The sequence below is a fragment of the Diprion similis genome, chromosome 6 (assembly GCF_021155765.1).
Source record: "Diprion similis isolate iyDipSimi1 chromosome 6, iyDipSimi1.1, whole genome shotgun sequence".
In the NCBI taxonomy this organism is placed as follows: Eukaryota; Metazoa; Arthropoda; class Insecta; order Hymenoptera; family Diprionidae; genus Diprion; species Diprion similis.
Window position 1 is genome coordinate 16,359,451 of NC_060110.1, and position 18,931 is coordinate 16,378,381.

Sequence of the window (18,931 nt, forward strand, 5' to 3'; positions counted from 1 at the left end):
TTACCCGAATGGTGGTGAACCTTGTGCGTATATAACATTTTTTACAGCGATACTCACGAGGAATAGCATCTCAGTTTCACTTTGCTTCGAGTAAATTCGGAATTTTTCCAATCAAATGATCAAATATCCTGATGACGCCAAGTCTTATCACGAAAAATATACTGTCTATGCGTTTAGATATAAAACAAGCAATTAGAGAAGCTAATCTGTGGAACTTGTTACATAAAATGAGAAACAATGACGATCTTGTATCATTTCTCGTTCAAAGATGTGTCAAGATTAGGCATGAATATTATCGAAAATAACAGGCGATTTATTTATAGATCAACCCTTTGGACATTTTTGTCAGGCAGAAAATATAACTTATGTTGTCAGTTCCACCAGGAAATTATGTTACATCTACCGATACTCAACGGCGAACAGTGACTGCTCAATATGATACGGTGTTATTAAGATATGTAGTTAGATCGTTTGTAATCAGATTTTTATCCTGAAACTTCTTCCTATTGTTACAAAGAAAATGAAAGCTTAAGTATCGTGTGCGAAATATATAAATGATTTTCTTCCAACACTCACATTGTAGGCGTGAGTTGTACTTTCTGTAATATACACTTAAAAGCCAAAAATTTCAGACTATACCCAGTTATCGACAAACCACTATTGTTCTTTTACATTCCGCTGGTATTGTTTCAAGATGAGGCAGCAGTTGTATCTGAAAGTCAAAATACGTCAAAATACATCAAAATAATAGCATGTGCTGATACTTGAAGCGTTTATGTAGTAGTGAATGCCGAAAGTGGTAATTACGCAAGTCACGGAATAAAAATCATAACTGTAGCCTTGACACAAAAATTAAACGCTGATATAAATCCTTTCACATTTGAAATTCATATTAAGTGACCATCGGCCAAACCAGTGCTCCGAAATCCAGTTACACTTTGTGCGACAACGGGACCATGCCTAGCATAAAATACGGTATTAATGTCGAGATACGATCATTAACAGAAAGGCTGCAAACTGATCACGTAATATAAACTCAGAGTTGAAGCCAAAAAGTATTGATACACTGCAGAGTATTCTATTCAAACACTTGATTCAAACGTATAATTTATAAAAGAACATTTATGAGGTTCAAATTTCGGCTAAATACCATGAGATCTTTTTTACGTAGTTTAATCACGCGGGCATGCATTTATCTAGTATGATAGATTCATGTCACTCTGAATCGCACCTGAAACCGTATCATCTCCATCCCCGGATGGTGCTGGTTCAGAAGTTGATGAACCGCGTCCATGGCCATGACCATGCGAACCACGACAAGATGAACTGCCAAATTGCTTGGAGTTGAAACCAGCAAAGGGAGAATTCTGCTCGTTTGCGGGCATTGCTAGCTGTTTAAAATGGAGGCGAATTAAATATTTCAACAAGTTATGGACGCGTATGTGTAAAAATTAATTTTTTCAAACCTGCAACTTATTCCGTCTGATTATCAAAAGTTTATAAAAAAAAAAGAAAAACTTTTGCATAATCGGTATCGTACAGTACACGAGGACTTTTTACTACGAAGAATTGAAAGCACGAAGTGCAAAATACGAAAATTTGATGGAGTTATAATTGTTTGCTGCCAGAAAATCAGTCGAGAACTCACCGTAACTGCGCTCAGAAATAGTGCAAGGCAAAGCCCAACAGCAAGGATCTTCGTTTGGAGCATGATGTGCGAGTACTGATGAATTGCACTTTGTCATTGGGGATTTTTATAAAAGAGTGACACCTTTGTACAATTTATCTGTGGAGCCTATCTGATCTCATGATTACTATTGCGCAGCGAATTGTGCTACCTTGTGAAGCTTCCGGTTTCCATATAAATGCATCAATTATAATCTGCAGTTGACACGCGTTCAAAGCCAATTATGATGCGGAAAGGTGTCACGATCGATAAAAAAAGGTGAACAAGTAAACATTCGTGCACGAAGATTGTCAAGTTTGCAGTCCTACCGGATGCTGTAACTAGTGTAGCATAATCACTGTCGCGTGCCTTTTAGAATATCACCCGACGTCCGAACCTAGCAAATCGGGCAATATTATATACAGATAAATTGGATTCGCATAAAGCATAAACGTTTACTAAATTCGTACGAATAGTGTATAACATATTTAATTTATTACAGTAATAATTAATTGACAAATGGGATAAATTTTGAGAGAATTCAATCAAGTTGTGACAATATCAAGTGAGTTAAGTCGACCGTTATTATCTTAATTTCGCCGCTAGTGGCTAAATACATCAGGCATAGTGCATACAGCTAATCGAGTTATTTATTTATCTTTGTCGACACATCGACAATCCTCGTAACGAAAGACGATTATTAGTAGATTTGTTGCTCGTCGACATGGTTAGCCACAGACGTGGCTTCAAACGCAAGACGTTCGGCTTCTCTTTCTGCAGCAATGGCAGCATGCTGATCAGCAATCTTGGCAAACAGATGTAAATGGCGTTCCTTCGCTCGCAAAACGCTGGCTGATTCCTGTCGGTGCATGACAAAGCATAAATGTGTATAATATAGTAAACGACAGAATCGTTACATAAATCCTGATCTCTATTACGTGAAACGTCTATATGCGTCAGAATAAATACTGCAAAATGCATTAAACATCACGGGTACAAAATATTATACCGGGAGTTATCCTGTGAAACTGATCGCTGCTCATTAGCAGAAAATAAATAACCCGAGTTACGTCTGAAGTCTGTACTCTCATTTCTGCAAATATCTGATTTTGCATTCAATGCGGAATCTTCCGGTCAGATATCAGTGTTTTTTCAAATATTCCAGCATAAATGATAGCTCTAAAATGTGGCTTTTGTTGCCTATCTGATGGCGCCGAGGGGACAGTTTCACAGAAATCTCCCGGCATGCATCAGCTTCGAACTAACCGCTGGTGCATTTGCCGGGACCCCTTGAGCGTGTGCATTAGCAATGTGCTCGTAGAGAGCCTGGTGTTTTTGCTTGGCAAGTTGAACGGCTTCGGAGTCTACGGGGACGGCCTGAGTATCCTCAAAGTTCGTCAGCAGGGGATGAAACCCATTCTGATCCGCGGTGTACTCGACGGTCCGCACTTTGAACTTCGGATCGAGGTAGGAGTACATTCCTGAAAAGATGTAGTAAGACTTGAACCCCCGTCAAAATAAGGGCGGAAAGGAAACAAAGTATGGCCACGAGTGTTCTGCTCTTTGCAGAACAGATGAAATAACAGACGTTTATAATTATCCTTACTCAAAGTATACGTTATATGTTGGCAGCAATGAAAAAAAAAAAATTAATTTCAGGTTTCAGACGACGGGTCATATGAACGTAAGTGCTAATAACAAATTGAAGAAAACTTTGCCGTTTCTTTTTTACCGTGAACAGTGCCAACGCCATCTCCAGCTTCTTGGTGAACGCGGTCAATGTGACCCGGATACCTGCCTGCAGCGTATTGGAAGCTGTAGGGTGACGGAGGTGGCGGAGGAGTGGTTGTAGTGGTGCCAATGTTGTGGGGGAGGATGTGAGATACGTCAGCAAGACTGACACCCAACAGGGCAACGAGCGTAATCTGCAGATGAAAAAAACTCGTGTTTCCTTTTCTTGTTTGCTGGGTACGAATGCCCAGACAGCGTGAAACTTAAAGCCTTCTAAAGGATGTCTTATGCATCATTTTCTGACGTCTCTAAGGCCCCAAGGATATCGAGATTTGATACGGGTGAAAAAAATCACAATATTATCCAGAATCAGCGATGGAAATATTTCTGACGATTAATGCGTGAATGTGATAAAAATGATATGAATTAATGTTTCACTTCTCAAGATTAATTGGAAAGTTTTCGGTAACGCAAGAAGTAATAAATTTAATTTTTTTGTTCGTCTGCAGAGTACATGAATTATTAATAAATAATGAGAGTGATGATTCTACAAATATTCTATTTTTTGTGCATTAGATACTTATAATGATCGTGATACTGTATCACAAAATGGAAAAACTGTAGAAGCAACGAGAGACTGTTCTTGATTTCCCGAGTATTCGGTCGATATTATTTACTCCCGTATAAATCTCATACACTCAATACATAATTACGCTTGGAAAGACAGTGCGAATTTTCACGTTTACAGCCACCGATTATTTATTTAAATAGAATTTAGGATTGCGAACAAAGAATTGGGGGCTTATTTAGATCTACGACAAGTATGTACTGCAATAATGATAATCACGATATCGTCAGCAGACGTTATTAAGTCGCATATAAAACTTGATGCATCTAGTATAAATACAGGTTTCTTTAATTGGTCGATGTAATCACGATTTAATATGTGTTATCATCAGTTATTCATATGACTATATCCTGTAATTGACATTGAGACATGTGGTAATAGGAATGCACGACGCATCCAACGATGAATATAATATAAACAACACCGAAGAATTTTTGTTCTACACTGCAAGATTCATCCTATTCCCTCAGTTTACGTAATGTATAAAATTAGTAAATAGTTTAACATATAAATGAGAAAAATAAAAAAAGGAACCAAAGGTTCGTTGGTATTTAACGAGATTAAAGACCTTAATTGGTCCATTAAATCGAAAAACAGTAATCGCTACGCTCTTCCTGAAGATAGTACAAGCGTGTAAATGTTAGGTATACATATATTTTGCTAAAATATGCAGGAGAGCGAACAAACACTTCCTCTGAAATTATTCGTCGAAGAGTCACCTTGGATTTGTGTATTTCCTTTCGATCTGAGGTACAATAAAAAGTCAGCACAAACAACTTCACATGCAATATGTAATTCATCTACGGATGTACCTTCACATGTTAAATGTATTAAAAAAGGCTGCAGCATGTGTGAGTTTGTACTTGAAGGAATGGAATGCTCCACGTGAAACGTGCTAAGTGATTAAAGATTAAAATACGAGTCTAGAATCTTGTACTCGAACTAAGTTTCTCATCCAAGTATTCAACAAATTCATCTTTTTCCATTTTATTGCGCCAAGGTAACAAATTTCGAAAACGATTTGTGGTCGTAACAGCCTAATAAAATTTGACAGCGGTCAAGACATGGCTTTAAAAATTTTTAGACGCGGATATGCTGTAATTTTATTACAGACATAGTACATATCGCGATAAGTTAAAAATATCTAAAATAGATATTTAATACTCACGATAACACCCTTCATTGTCTCTCAAGACTGGATCGATCTTCACGTTTTCGTAATCACAGGCACACTGTGTCACCGTGGCAGTATATTCTCTCAGTGAAAGCGAATTGAGAAACTTCGATGAAAAGGTGGAGGTATAGCGGAGTCCTCTGGCTGCATTCACACCAAATACCACGCCGAAGAATCGGACGGAAAGTAAAATTGGCCGGCTAATACAGAGCTGGACTGTTCGTTTCGACTTAATGGCTTAATGTCGGTCGACCCTGTCACTTATACTATGGCGGATTTATTTGCTCCAGGCAATTCGGAAGAGTCGAAACTTGTTCTGACGTGACATAAGCCAGATCTAGCCGATAATGTTTGGTTATTTCGGTCATATCAGTAAGCGGCGATGCTTTTCTGAAATTCTAAAACCTAACGTCCCAAGAAGCTCATGTTCGAAAATGCGATTTTCATGTATCGTGCATATCTATAACACATTTTTGCATATATTGGTCTACTGTGCTGTAATAACTGCTGGAGATTGTTGAATAGAAATGAGTTTCTGAAAGTTCAAGGCTGCAGGGTGTCCTCCTCACGTGAATAAAATATGCCGCAATGCTCATGGTATGCTCATAGTTTAAAATACAATTGTATACTTGTAGAATATTCGAACGTGTCCGTCCTTGCAATTCGTTATCTTCTATTATAGAGCCATAAAAAATTGAGGGTGTCAGATGTGTGATTTATTAGACTGCATTATTAGATATAAGTTGTAAATACTTATTTATTTATACAGATAGACGTGGCGTATAATTTGACATGCATAAACTAATCGATGTCCAGCTTCTTAAAGCTCCCGTCAACTCCAAACAGGTCTGTCGCAGTCTTTGCCTTGCCAGGGCGAAGATTTTCGTTCACCTTTCGCTTGTCTTCTTCCAGAAACCAGGCGCGATGTTCCTCGATTTTCCTCACTTCATCCGCCCAGAGATTTTTCAGGGGACCAGCTTTGCCGCCATGTTCGTTTGGTAACAAATCAGTCGGGATCTTTTTGCTCAAAGATTCCAAATCGGTGTGCAGGCAGACCTGCAAATTTAAGTAATAAAATGCACCGCTAATTGTATTCATATTTACTTTTGTCTACTCCGCAAAGCTTCATATTCCAATCCAGAGGAAATACGATTTCGTGTAACTAACCAGATTCAGGAACTGATTTTTTGTGAACGGCTTCATCATATTCATAACCAAATCAGTAATGGGCGATGTATTTATGAGGTGTGCGTTTTTCAGCCGTATGGGAAGTGCTTCTTGGATGTAGTAGAGGCATTTCTTCATTACCGTAAGACTCACGCGGGCCAAATGTCCTGCCGTAAAACCATTTATGTCCAATATCAATACATGTCCGGGAACAGTGCCTTCAGTGAAGAGCCAGAGTTCAATAGCCATGCATAAAAGCTTTACAGCGTCAACATAGACATAATGGGCAGGATCGTGGTCTAGGAGTGTTACTAGCATCATTTTCCAGCCTTCTGCAGTAGTTCCTGGCAGCGGCACGCAAGCCCTGTAACAGAAAATAAGTAAGACAACATAAATATTTTGATGGTATATCATGGTTGAGAGTAAGGTTGATTTGCCTGAATTTCACCGCCCATAATTATGATAGCACCGGATCGGTGAATCAACTGATCCTAATATAACTCACAAGACTTTCATGATCTCGCAAAGATTCTTTGAGTTCAATGGATCACGGTTTGAGCAGAAATCGGGAGCATGGGTTTTGACTGTGTGGAATGTGTCGATCGTTGGTTTTGTCGCTTCTATTTGGTAATAATTACTGTGCAGAAACAGTATCAGTTCACCGTCTGATATTGGATGCGGCAGATGAGGTTGTTTCTTACACCAGTCTCTCAGTATATCCAGATCAGATTTCTTCAAATCTGAATTCTTTTTTACCTCCTCTTCCAAGGTCATCATTTTCATCAACACCATGATGTTATCAATTAGCTTGAACTCGTACCACGCCGTAAGCTCTCTGTAACACCATAAAATTTGAAATGGAGTTTTAACACACAAATCGTGGTTCCCTTTTTACACAACTTCGTTACCTAACTCGGAATAACCATGGAAAAATATATGGTAATTTAAGTATCCATTACATTTCGTATTATCATACTGCATAATATATCTGCATCTTTCTTATATTTTTTCTATTCCAATTTCTGGCCAGAAGACTGTGAAACGAATCGCAAACTGAAAATAATTGAAGAATAAAATAATACTTACAAGAGATGAATATATACACAAGCCACGTCAGCAGCACCAATTCGCCTGCGTCAGATAGTCCAACTGCGACTTACGCGTGTGATGCTGGACATTCCGGTTCTCGTGGCTTGTAATTTTTTTTTGGTTTGTTTTTTAGTGACTTTATCTAATAGAGATTCTGACGATCAAACCTGTACCTCGTGCACCATAGTTCTCACCTGTTTTCGTAGCGTGTGCAACTTTATCGTTTGAGTCATTTCAAACATACGCAGATTTAAAAATTCCCTCAGTTCGGTTAGGAATTGCAATTATTGCCTCGATATTTCAAGTTACAAGTTTCAAATATTGGTTGTAATAAAAAACCTAGTACGGTACAATTTGTACTCGATTGGTACTTTGCAACGAGAAGGAAAACTGAAATGAAAATTACAGGGAAAAAGACGAATATCTATATATTTTAGAAAATATATTAAGTTTGGGAAAATTTTCGCCTGCAAGAACTAAGGAGAAATTAACAATATATTGTTTTATTGCTGCCTGTGCACTGCAGTATGTGCATAATACGTGTATTGAGCTTATTGTTAGTGAGATTCATGCATACATCCAATAAAGCAATTTACCTAAATATTATTTCTGAAGTCCTTTCTACGCGGACTGTGTGCAGACTATATACACGACTAATGCCTTAATAAAGAATGTTGAGCGATTACTGTGGCAAGAAAAACAAATAATATAACAGAAGAAAAAGATTCCAGTAGTTATAAATTACAGTGCACATAGAAGACTTAATAATTAAATAAATACCAATAATTTTATAATTAAATAATTCACTTTCACATCGGTAAATTTTCAAGATGATGTCAAAATTCCTTCTGCATTTTAAGTTATGGTTCAACTTAATAAATGCTCTAAAAAAACATTTTGTGATTGATATTCAACCATCGGAGACAACACTAATCAATGTCTAATTTTTTAAAACTTCCTTCGACCCCGAAGATGTCCGTGATGTTTTTTGCCTTCTCAGGACGAAGGGATTCGTCAACCTTGCGCATGTCCTCTTCCAGGAACCAGGCACGGTGTTCCTCCAGGTTCCTCAACTCAGCGGCCCACAAGTCCTTCAAAGGACCAGCTTTGCCACCCTGATCGTTCGGCAAGATATCAATAGGGATCCGCTTGCTCACGCTATCTGCACTTGAGTGTAGAAAAATCTGAAAATATAATAGTAGTCAATGGTCGTGAAAATTAGATTGATTACCATTGTCTCCGACGCGAAAGTAACTGAGTGAACTGACCATGTTCATGAGCTCCTTTTTCATAAAAGGTTTTGCTATATTCAAGAGCATTTCCACGAAGGGTGCCGTATTTATGACGTGAACACTCTTCAGTCGGATGGGAAGTGCTTCCTGTACGTAATAAAGATGCTTTTTAACCGTCATGGGATTCATGCGAGCCACGTGACCGAATACGGTGTCGTCCATATCCATAATGATCACGTATCCTGGAGCAGTTCCCGTAGTATAAAGTCGTAATTCCATAATCATGGAACAGAGCTTTATAACGTCCGCTAAGACGTAACGAGAAGGGTCAGGATCTATGGTTTTCCCCAGTATCACTCTGTAGCCTTCTGGTGTAGTTCCTGGCAGAAATACGCAGCACCTGTTTCAATGAGTAATCGTAGATTCATTTTTGCTACAAATGTTCAACACATCGACATTACAACATTTTTTGGGAAAGTGTGATCAAGGGATTTATGGTACCTATTATACCTCGATATTCAGGATGTATTTCTATAAATTAAGTCATTGAATGAAAAATTCCATTAGATGCGTCAGATAGAATGATGAAAAATAATTGACACGTATTTTTTATTCTTTCAATTCAATGTTTATTAGCAATGATACAGCAGTTTGAAATTGACGCGTGACGTCACAATGTGCGTAGATATAGTTATACTACAATGTGAACATTATGACGTCACACAATTTCAACTGACTATATCTTTGCTAATAAACATTAAATTGAAAATAGAAAAAATCGTGCCAATTATTTTTCGTCATTCTAATTGACGGACTTAACGGAATTTTTCGGAATTCTTTATTTAACAACCTAATTAAGAGAACAAAATTTTTCTGCCCAACGGAAGCTGTTCCCTAATGTTTCGGAATTTCTTAATCTTTAAGCCCGTGTAAAGCACCGGGACAAAATCTGTCCACGATGGGTGATAGCTCGAAACGTTGTACATGTAACAACGGATTTTGGAAATTTATCATATTCAAAAAAATGCGAGAATATTCGGTTAAACGATTTCGTTCAAGTTTTTGTCGAAGAATAATTGCGATAGAAAATCAAAACCGTCGGATATATTTACGGAAAAACAAATTGCAGTATAGCATACATTGACTTGGGTAATCTTTACTTCATGTTCTGAATTTGAACTCCTTTCATATCGAGCCCATATCGATTTGATAATATTTCAGTATAAAATCACGACTCACACGACTTGCATTATTTCTCGAAGTCCCTTCTCGCCCAGTGGATCACGGTTCAAAAACAATTCAGGTATATGGGTCCTGACGGAGTAGAATGCGTCGATTGTTGTTTTTGTGCTTTCGAGTCGGTAATAGTTACTGTGCAAAAACAACGTCAGATCAGTATCCGACACCGGTGGCAGGTGAGGCTGCTTTTTGCACCAATCCCGCAGCATTTGCAAATCGGATCTCTTCAGCTTCGAATTCTTTTTCATCTCCTCTTCCACGGTGTGCACTCTTATTAACGCCATGGTGTCCCGGGATCAGACTCACAATCAGTTCTCACTCGGTCAATGGTTTCGAACGTTTTGAATCCAATCTCAATTGAGCTCACAGATGTTATCCAATTTCGTAAAACAATTTTTACGACGTGTATTAATCTAAACCTTGGGATCCAAATAAAGAAAGTTCAGCTGTTCAAGGTCTTACGCTATATATGTTAAAGTTTAATACCACTATGCATAGGTACGGTATAGCGCTGCCTCAATATTAGAGTTGCGTATAATTTAGCAATCACGACTCGTTTTCCACCGTATTTTGACAAATTAATATCACTGTGTCACAGTCTACTCTGCTGAACTGTAGCTTCGTAAACATGATGAAAATTAAGAAATAACAAGTTAACAATCTGACGAAGTTGTCCGCATCGGATGAAATAAAATATTTAACGCAATACAGTATGATTTTCGTGTATTATTTATTGCCTGCGTTTCGTACATAAAGTAATCGATTTTGCAACAGTAGAAAAAAAGTATCAGACTACAGAAAAGTGCACTTTTTATGTCCTAGTACTAAAAATTACTCTTTTTTGTGCACCGCTAAGAAAAAAACTTGTAAACCACACATTTTTTACATAAAGTATGGCGAGCATCATGGAGAAGCAATCTGTTTCATTATTTGCAATATCCGTCGTCGTAAAAAGGGCTACTTTGCCTCCTTGGCACGCAATCTACTATTGCGGTGTAAACATAATATACTTACGAGAGGGTGCAACGGAGGAAACTAAACGGTGTCCGAATAACGTCAACTATTCTGGAATACCTCAATATGTAAATATTTCGATATTTGAATCGAGAATTTTCTCACTGCTCCAAGATTGTCATCCGCTACAGCTGAATGCGAACAATAATCCCCTGCTCACTAAGCTTCTGTAGCACATCGACGTTATGCTTGGAATGAAACCACTGGAAAACTTCACTGTTTTCTCGGACTCACTTCAGCTTTGATCAATTTCACCTCAAAGATATAAATTAGATACGCATATGATATTCTAATCATTCCTCTAAATCACGAATTTCGGAGACAAGCTAGAAGCCATTAGCAACTAATCTCAGGATGTTCTAACTATAATGTATTAGACGCATGGTAATCGTTATAGAACTGCATTATCGAAAAACGTATACAGTACAATAATGAAAAATCCGTGTATCGATCGTTACTCTGTATATTGTTCAACAGTTTATTATTACAAAGGTCTAAATGAATAATGCTTCATGTTCACACACCTTGAGATTAATTATCCAGTCAACAAGCCAACGAACATCAATCCACTATGAAGCTTTGCAGAAGAGTGGAAAAAACTATTTACTCCGCAGTTACGTGCAAGTGAAAGGAATTGGCATATTATTCTCTTCCGTTAACGTGTCGTACAGGATTTGTGCAGCAAAAGTTCCATCGGAATAACGTACATAAGAAAATTAGAACGGTATAAGATCTCGCGGTTGACGCTAATCGATGTCCAGCTTTTTAAAGCTTCCTTCGACGCCAAAGATGTCGGTGATGTTCTTCGCCTTGCCAGGTCGAAGGGGTTCGTTAACCCTTCGCGTCTCGTCGTCCTGGAACCAGGCACGGTGTTCCTCGAGTTTTTCCAACTCAGCAGCCCACAGAGCTTTCTCGGAGCCAGCTTTGCCTCCAAGCTCGTTTGTCAGGAGATCAATGGGGACATTCTTGCCCAGAGATTCTACGTTAGTGTGAAGGAAAAGCTGCAAAGTGATAAAACAAACTTGAAATCGATTACTTGTCCGGCAATCACTTCCTGATTCCATATTTCCACATTTAACGATCAGGATCTGCGCTGACTAACCATGTCAAGGAGCTCTTTCTTCAGGAAAGGTTTCATCATGTTTAAGATCAGGTCCATGAAGGGCACCGTGTTCACAAAATGAAAACCTTTAAGTCGGACCGGCAGAGCTTCTTGCAGATAGTAAAAGTACTTTTTCATTATCATGGGACTCAGACGAGCAACGTGGCCGAAAACTATGCCTTCCATGTCAACAACGATGATGTGCCCCGAGCTAACACCTGAAGTGTATATCCACAATTCCATGATCATGCAAAACAGCTTTACAGCATCGACAAACACGTAATGGGACGGCTCGCAATCGTGGATTTTTGCTAGAATCATTTTGTAACCGTCTGGTGTTGATCCGGGAAGAGGTATGTAGCATCTGTCACAATAAATTTCCACTCGATCACTACACAGTAAGTTTGCTTTCCGATTTTGTCTAAATTAACACTTGCGTAAAATTAGGTGATTTGTAGTATGCGGGTAATCTGAGTGGTTATAACATTAAAATTTTGAAAAATCCGTGGCGTTGATTCAACGATAACTGAATTCATTTTATAGCAGCCCATTTGACAGCTTCTATCAATTTATCTCCTGTTTGCAATTGATGCAGATATTTTTTGTCGAATTTTCATATCTGATTAAAAAGTTGGAATCGTTTAAGGAATACAATTTACGCTTTATACTTATACACTCATATATCCTTCGTTTCTTTGATTCTGCTATTTCTTAATTATTTGGCGCATTAATAATGTATAAAGTTTGAACAATTAAGGACCTGGAAAACGCAGGCGCGGATCCAGGACAGATTCGGGGGGTGGGGGGGGGGGGGGGGGGGGGGGGGGGCAATAAAGTTACTAAATAAATTTTACAAATATGAAAATAAAAAAATCTAATCATGACTGCAAAAAACACTGTATATCACGAGCATTTTTAAAAATTTCATACCCTCCGTTTTTAAACTCACAATCAAGGGCTGCCTTGATAAAAATTATTGCTGCGGACTTTTCCTCGGGGATTTTTTTTTTGGCAAAAATCAGTATACCAAGTAGGAGTCACTTATGCCATTGATATTAAAATGACATTTATATAACACAAATATGCTTTAAAAATTTGTTGAAAGTCTTGTAGACAAGTTTATCTTAATGCGGTTAGGAATTGAAACAAAAATTCTGAAGTCACAAAATAGGAATTTTTAGGAAGGCTTGTATGTTAGAGCAGCAAAAGGTAAAGTGGCAATAATCGGCTTTTAAGAACACATAAATTGGTGAAGGTCCAAAGTTTCTAGGATGCTTGTTTATCCTAAAAACCATGTTGTAATGACACGTTTCGTGGGCCAATTCACCCCAGTCTTCCGTATTCTTCAATTAACCTTTGTGAGATTACTAAAAATCGATAATTTACAGTAAATTACTGCAATTTCGTAATCCCTTAAACCCAACACATGTACGAGCCGTCACACGTGTAGGTGGGAGGGGGGGGGGGGGTACGGGCCTGAAAACGGGGATTATTCCAGACAAAACCAAAAGCTTTCCGTGAACTCCTCGCAAGTTCAGCAAGAAGCGCATAAGAAGCTCCCTGAAGTTCCTCTCCGTAGAGCCTGTGTCTCAAATTCGAGCTTCCCTGGAGGTCCCCGAAAGCGTCTAATAAGATTCTAACCAAAACTTTCGATAAGCTCTACAGAAGCACTATGTGAGCTATTCTACAAAGCTTTAAGAAAGCATTGTCGGGACGTATAAATATCTTAACTGACACCTTCATTAAAAAATTCAAAATGAAAGTTTGTTGTAAAAACGCTCAAATGTATTCAAAGATTTAAGGATGAACATTTATGCGATTCGGATTTTAAAAAGAATAAATGGATGTTATGTTTGTGTCAATTTGTAGTATTACCATAACGGAAACGAATTGTAATCAGATAAAAAAATTACGGTGGAAGATGGTAGTGGATTTCACATGAAACATTCACAACGAATGATGAAAAATATATTACAAGTAGTTGAGATTTATCAATAAGTTACGGTATTTTTAGAGGAACTTCGTAAGAGCTTCCTGCGAACTATGCACGCTGAGTTACAAAGGAGCTGAAAAGTTGCTCCGTGAGAGCTTTCTCGACGCTACTAAAAATAAGCTAGCATGAAACTGATTTCCCTAAAAAATTTCGAAGCGTTTTAGGGGCTCATCATAATAAGTTCCCTGAGAGCTTCGTTGAAGCTTTGTGCTGTTTGCGATGTCTCGTCGCACTGAACAGTGGTTAAATGAACGTGTCAACCAGTTTCGGTTTCGCAGTTCTTACATGATAATTTGCGATCGATATTTTCATACTGAATATCGAGGCGAAAGGAATACAATTGACTGTAATTCTGGAAATAACCTAGCGGGTTGCTCCAATTTTTATGCTCTGTGTGTCTCAAGATCACGTATGAAATAACTAAAGAGTGAAAACTCACACAACTTTCGAGATTTCACGCAATTCCTTCGATCCCAATGGATCGCGATTTCTGAAGAATTCGGGCACATGGGTCTTGACGGTGAAAAATGCATCTATCGTTGCTTTGGTTGGCTCGAGTCGGTAATAGTTGCTGTGGAGGAACAGTATCAGTTCATAGTCAGATACCTCTGGTAGATGCGGCTGTTTCTTGCACCAATCTCTCAGCATTTGTAAATCGGATTCTTTCAATTCCGAATTCTTTGCCATTTCCTCTTGAACGGTGGGAACCTTGATCAGGGCCATGGTATTCTGAAACTGTCTCTAGCTTTTAACATTCTCTACTTATTCCTGGTAATTGTTGCACATTATAATCATTAATCAGTAAAAAATAGAATTAAGGTATTTTAAACTTTTCTAGTATCGCTGTATGAAAAGCATTTGGAAAGTGTTAGTATGCTTTCGACTGATTAGAAATTAATTTTTCGTACTTACTAGAGAGTGCCACAAGGAAATATAAGCAGAGCTGAAGCACCGAAATTTTTATGTTCAAACAATTTCCTCTTGCAACACTCAATAATGTAAGCTCAATCAATGCGCTCAAAGGAATGATTTGTTCCACAGCCACCCGGCACGAGATTTCATAAAATACTGCCGCCTTTGCAACAGGAAGTCTGACGGCTCTGCAAGTCCCACTATTAGCGATAATTGTTCCCAGATATGCGTGATCGCCTAGTACTCAGATTTTAAATTACCTACTACTGCTACCTGACAGATTATACCTGATTAACATAGTGGTGATGATATTTTGTAAAACTCATTGGTCGTTTTGCTCTACAACTTATCTGAACCTCTAAAGCGGTAGGCTTGTCTAGCGAGAATTTCTTTTATTTCTTGACCTTGTAGGCACCTGTTTTATATATAATGTTCGAATAATTGAATCAAACTTTCCGTGCGTTGGATTCACGATTACGGCATGAACATGGTGGTTCACCTTGTAATTCATGTTGGGATCCTCAGCGTGAATGGTGTCTGACATATTACTAAGTCAAAGAAAAGTATAAATTTATTTATGTATTGCAAGAATAGCACATGTTAACAAATAGTCGAAATTTGTACTTTTTCACAAAAAAAGCATTTTCTGCTAATCAACTATTAAAATCCGAATGTCAATTTTTATACAAACACACGAAAAAATTTCACAATATTTTTTCAGAATTTTTATTCTTCTTGGTTTTGTTTGTCCACCATATTGGATCTGACATTATGCAATTTCAGATTTCGAGTTCAGATTCGTAATCAGTGACCCCAAAAACCATGTAACATAAAGTTTTATCAAAATCACATAACTCTTTGAATGTACGTCCGTCATATTGAATCCACCGTTTTGAATTTTCGAATTTCAATTTCCGATTCGTAATCATCAACCGCAAAAGCCAATGTATGTGAAATCGCATGTAACGAAAAATGTATGCATGACAGGGTTTCCTCGCTATTGCATCGGTAAAGTATGGGATAAAATTTTCGAATCATGCCATAAAAAGTGCACAGTCACTTTTTCGAATACCTTATGACGTACAATAAAATTACAGCAATTTTTACAGCATTAAATTAGCAGGCACATCGCTGTATAATTTTTGTTACCGCAATATTTTCTACTGGAACGAGTAGACGCAGTATCCTGAATACGGTGGTTGAGTTACGCTGCATGTGAATTGCCTTGAGCCTTGACCGACCTGTGCTATTCATACGTACATAATGTGACGTTGAGCTGTATAAAGTCGGTGTAAGCGTTCCATCTTGTGATTTTTGAACTCAACCCTGTCGTGCCAAGCGTCATACAGCAATTGAAATATCTACGTCACACCATTTACTTGCCGATCGTTAATTCGTAATCTTATAGCTCAGCTGAGCTTGCGATGTTTTTTATTGCGCAAGAAAGGATAAGAAAATAAAAAAATTTATAGCTTAACGCTCATTTATTTATTTTTTTCCACCTTATCCGCAATCGTACATGTTAATATAATTACTTATGTATGACAGGTTACATATTACAAACTTAATTCATGGGTACAGTTCGACGCAACACACATGTATCGTCGAGCCATCATAATTGCCTACTATAAACGTAGTATTTCTCAAGGTAAAGTTTAACGATTTTCTCATTTTTTTCAGTATCATGCATCGCGATCAAGTGCAGATTGCTTTCCTCTGTCTTTTGCGTCGTAAGATACGTTCAAATACGCTGCTCATACGTATTTAGAAATCTTAAATAGAATGTCGTGTGATGTGACATATTTGAATTGAAAATAAAGCGGATGGATCGTTTCGCGGTTGTTTAGAACCCGAGTTTGAAAGCAGAGAGAAGATTTAAAAGCTTGAAATATAGCAAGCTTTATGGCAAGTCCATTCTTGTTATATACGGTACTGCCACCTGGTAGGTTGTGCCGCAGTTTCTTTTCAAAAGCGGCAGCTCTCAACGGCTCCTGTCGCAATCAATGAACAGACGTGAAATAAATAATTTGAAATAACGCCACTGAGATATTCATACAGCGAGTACGTTAAATAGAAACTACAAAAGTAAACACGAGACGAAAGCTGTGAATTCCTTGTTGTGAATAAAGTACAAGGGCAGAATGAATTCCGCAATTGTACATCTGGAGCAGAGCGTAAGCTTTTATTCGTGAAATATGACTACCGGTTAACCTCTGAACGTCAACGTGAAACACTCGACGTATAATATGTCGTAATTTTCAGGTACGTGAAGCCGACGGCAAGCTGGACATGATCACCTGGCAAATCGACGCGTTTGAAAAGGAATTTCAGGACCCGGACAACGAGGTAATGCACAAGTTTTCACGTTCCTTTAAAGCTAGTCTTTATAAGGTCAAAGTGGGATGGGCGTCAGAGATTTGTTGATGTTTTTAATATCTCAGGTTAAAGAAAACCGTATCCTAGATATCGTTTTGGATTTTATTTGACAAAACACTTCTCGTACAATGGTAAAATTCTTTGCTGCTGCCAAGTTTAACGAAGTAGATATTGATGCGGCACATGGAACAAAAATTAGTTAGTAATCGGCCTAGGACTCTTACACAGGATTCGTAATTTCATTTGAAAGATTCACAGGTGAATCGAAAGATTTCGACTTTTTATTTTACCTTTGCATTTTGTAACATATGATGAAATACAAAGACTTGACTACAATTTCTGTAACACTTTGATATGTGAAGAGATTTTCAATGTGCGAAGCATCAAGGGTTGGTTCGGATGCACATGATTGCATGGCACCAGGAATAACGTCAACGAATAGAACCAGTTTAAAATGTTCTATCGATTGACGCCATTCCATGTCCAGCTTCCACTTGTACCTACCCTAATTTTTAGCAGCAAACTACACATAGAAGTAAAAGTTTATTGGAGTGCAAGAACACTAGATTGTGTCTGAGTAAACGAAGTGGAAGAATTTTTAATTTTCTGCTGGTGTAATTATTTTTCCATGCTATGTTGGATTTGGAAATTGAATGAACTGATAATGATGTCACAAAATGTGCGTGCATGGAAGCCAGGTAGTGGTGAAACATTTTCACTTTTCACCAATATCCGTGACCCTCATGCAACTGCGATGATGTTTTCGTATATTTTACGCAGATATCTGTGCTCAGACTCTTACGTTCAGTAACCCAGGTGAAAGAAGAATATCAAACGTTACGCCGTGACATCCTCGAGGTTCAACAACTCCAGAAGCAACTTTCAGACTCTTTGAAAACTCAGCTTTCTCAGATTCAAGGCCATTTTAACATTCTGCGCAACAAAATAGTTGGACAAAAACCAACTCCGCAGCTAAAGTAGAAATGAAATGAAAACTGAGATCACTATTACGTGTTGCTTTAGTTTATTTAGAACGTAATAAAAATAATTTCTACTGATTATTTCTACCGGTAATAACAGTCACACTTTGTGGGAAAATTTTTATTCACAAACTAAACTTAGTTTTTCAGAAATGAATAAAAGTAACGATGAGTCTGACAACGACACTTATTCGTTTTATTCATCATAAATCATTTAAAATTTTACTGGTTTCGTTTCACAGGCTTTAGAACAAGTGAAATGTTTGACAAATAATTCATTTGGTATGTATGTTTTCAATTGTGGTGTTGGGGCCAATCAGAGAACATGGGTTTTTATTTAATTAAATATGGGGGAATGAAATCAGTAAGATTTAAATACTAAATGTATAAGTCAATTGACATTGGCAAACGTTCTTAGCATTTGAAGGTAATTTGCAAGTCTCGAAAGTACAAGAACGAAAAGTGGTGTCAGACTTTGAATAATGGGTTGTAAATGGAACAGTCAAAATCTGTGTAGACAGAATTATTTAATTAATACCACGATTTTCGATCTGATCTCATGAAAAGTTTTTAATTCAATTAAAAATATTTTTTATCACCTTCCGTACCAGTTTTTTTTCATGTTTGT

General features: G+C 37.7%; 4 protein-coding genes across 6 annotated transcripts; 1 reads left to right on the forward strand and 3 right to left on the reverse strand.

Annotated features, from left to right (window-relative positions):
- Nucleotides 1–99: 99 nt before the first annotated feature.
- On the reverse strand, nt 100–5,504 carry LOC124406442 (cuticle protein 6). Its single transcript, XM_046881851.1, has 6 exons — nt 5,194–5,504; nt 3,399–3,591; nt 2,933–3,147; nt 1,649–2,525; nt 1,232–1,391; nt 100–712 (listed from the first exon to the last, which is right to left on the reverse strand). Exons 1-4 carry the CDS (start codon nt 5,206–5,208, stop codon nt 2,367–2,369), a joined length of 582 nt encoding a protein of 193 aa, XP_046737807.1. The 5' UTR covers nt 5,209–5,504; the 3' UTR covers nt 100–712; nt 1,232–1,391; nt 1,649–2,366.
- Nucleotides 5,505–5,938: 434 nt separating this feature from the next.
- On the reverse strand, nt 5,939–11,025 carry LOC124406526. The gene is made up of 9 exons (XM_046881963.1): nt 10,937–11,025; nt 9,927–10,288; nt 8,724–9,087; nt 8,386–8,639; nt 7,802–7,845; nt 7,623–7,670; nt 6,872–7,253; nt 6,367–6,730; nt 5,939–6,255 (listed from the first exon to the last, which is right to left on the reverse strand). The coding sequence occupies exons 2-9, from the start codon at nt 10,208–10,210 to the stop codon at nt 6,001–6,003; spliced, it is 1,995 nt and encodes a 664-aa protein (XP_046737919.1). The 5' UTR covers nt 10,211–10,288; nt 10,937–11,025; the 3' UTR covers nt 5,939–6,000.
- A 542-nt stretch (nt 11,026–11,567) lies between these two features.
- On the reverse strand, nt 11,568–15,117 carry LOC124406438 (alpha-tocopherol transfer protein-like). Of its 3 annotated transcripts, none has more exons than XM_046881847.1 (4): nt 14,948–15,117; nt 14,475–14,764; nt 12,043–12,406; nt 11,568–11,941 (listed from the first exon to the last, which is right to left on the reverse strand). In XM_046881847.1, exons 2-4 carry the CDS (start codon nt 14,756–14,758, stop codon nt 11,687–11,689), a joined length of 903 nt encoding a protein of 300 aa, XP_046737803.1. In that variant the 5' UTR covers nt 14,759–14,764; nt 14,948–15,117; the 3' UTR covers nt 11,568–11,686. The 3 variants fall into 3 exon arrangements, with proteins under 3 accessions (XP_046737803.1, XP_046737802.1, XP_046737801.1); XM_046881846.1 differs by having other exon boundaries at nt 14,475–14,776; XM_046881845.1 differs by having other exon boundaries at nt 14,475–14,770; nt 14,948–15,116.
- A 1,721-nt stretch (nt 15,118–16,838) lies between these two features.
- On the forward strand, nt 16,839–18,890 carry LOC124407427. Its single transcript, XM_046883541.1, has 3 exons — nt 16,839–17,121; nt 17,210–17,293; nt 18,104–18,890. Exons 1-3 carry the CDS (start codon nt 17,089–17,091, stop codon nt 18,302–18,304), a joined length of 318 nt encoding a protein of 105 aa, XP_046739497.1. The 5' UTR covers nt 16,839–17,088; the 3' UTR covers nt 18,305–18,890.
- The last annotated feature ends 41 nt before the right edge of the window (nt 18,891–18,931 follow it).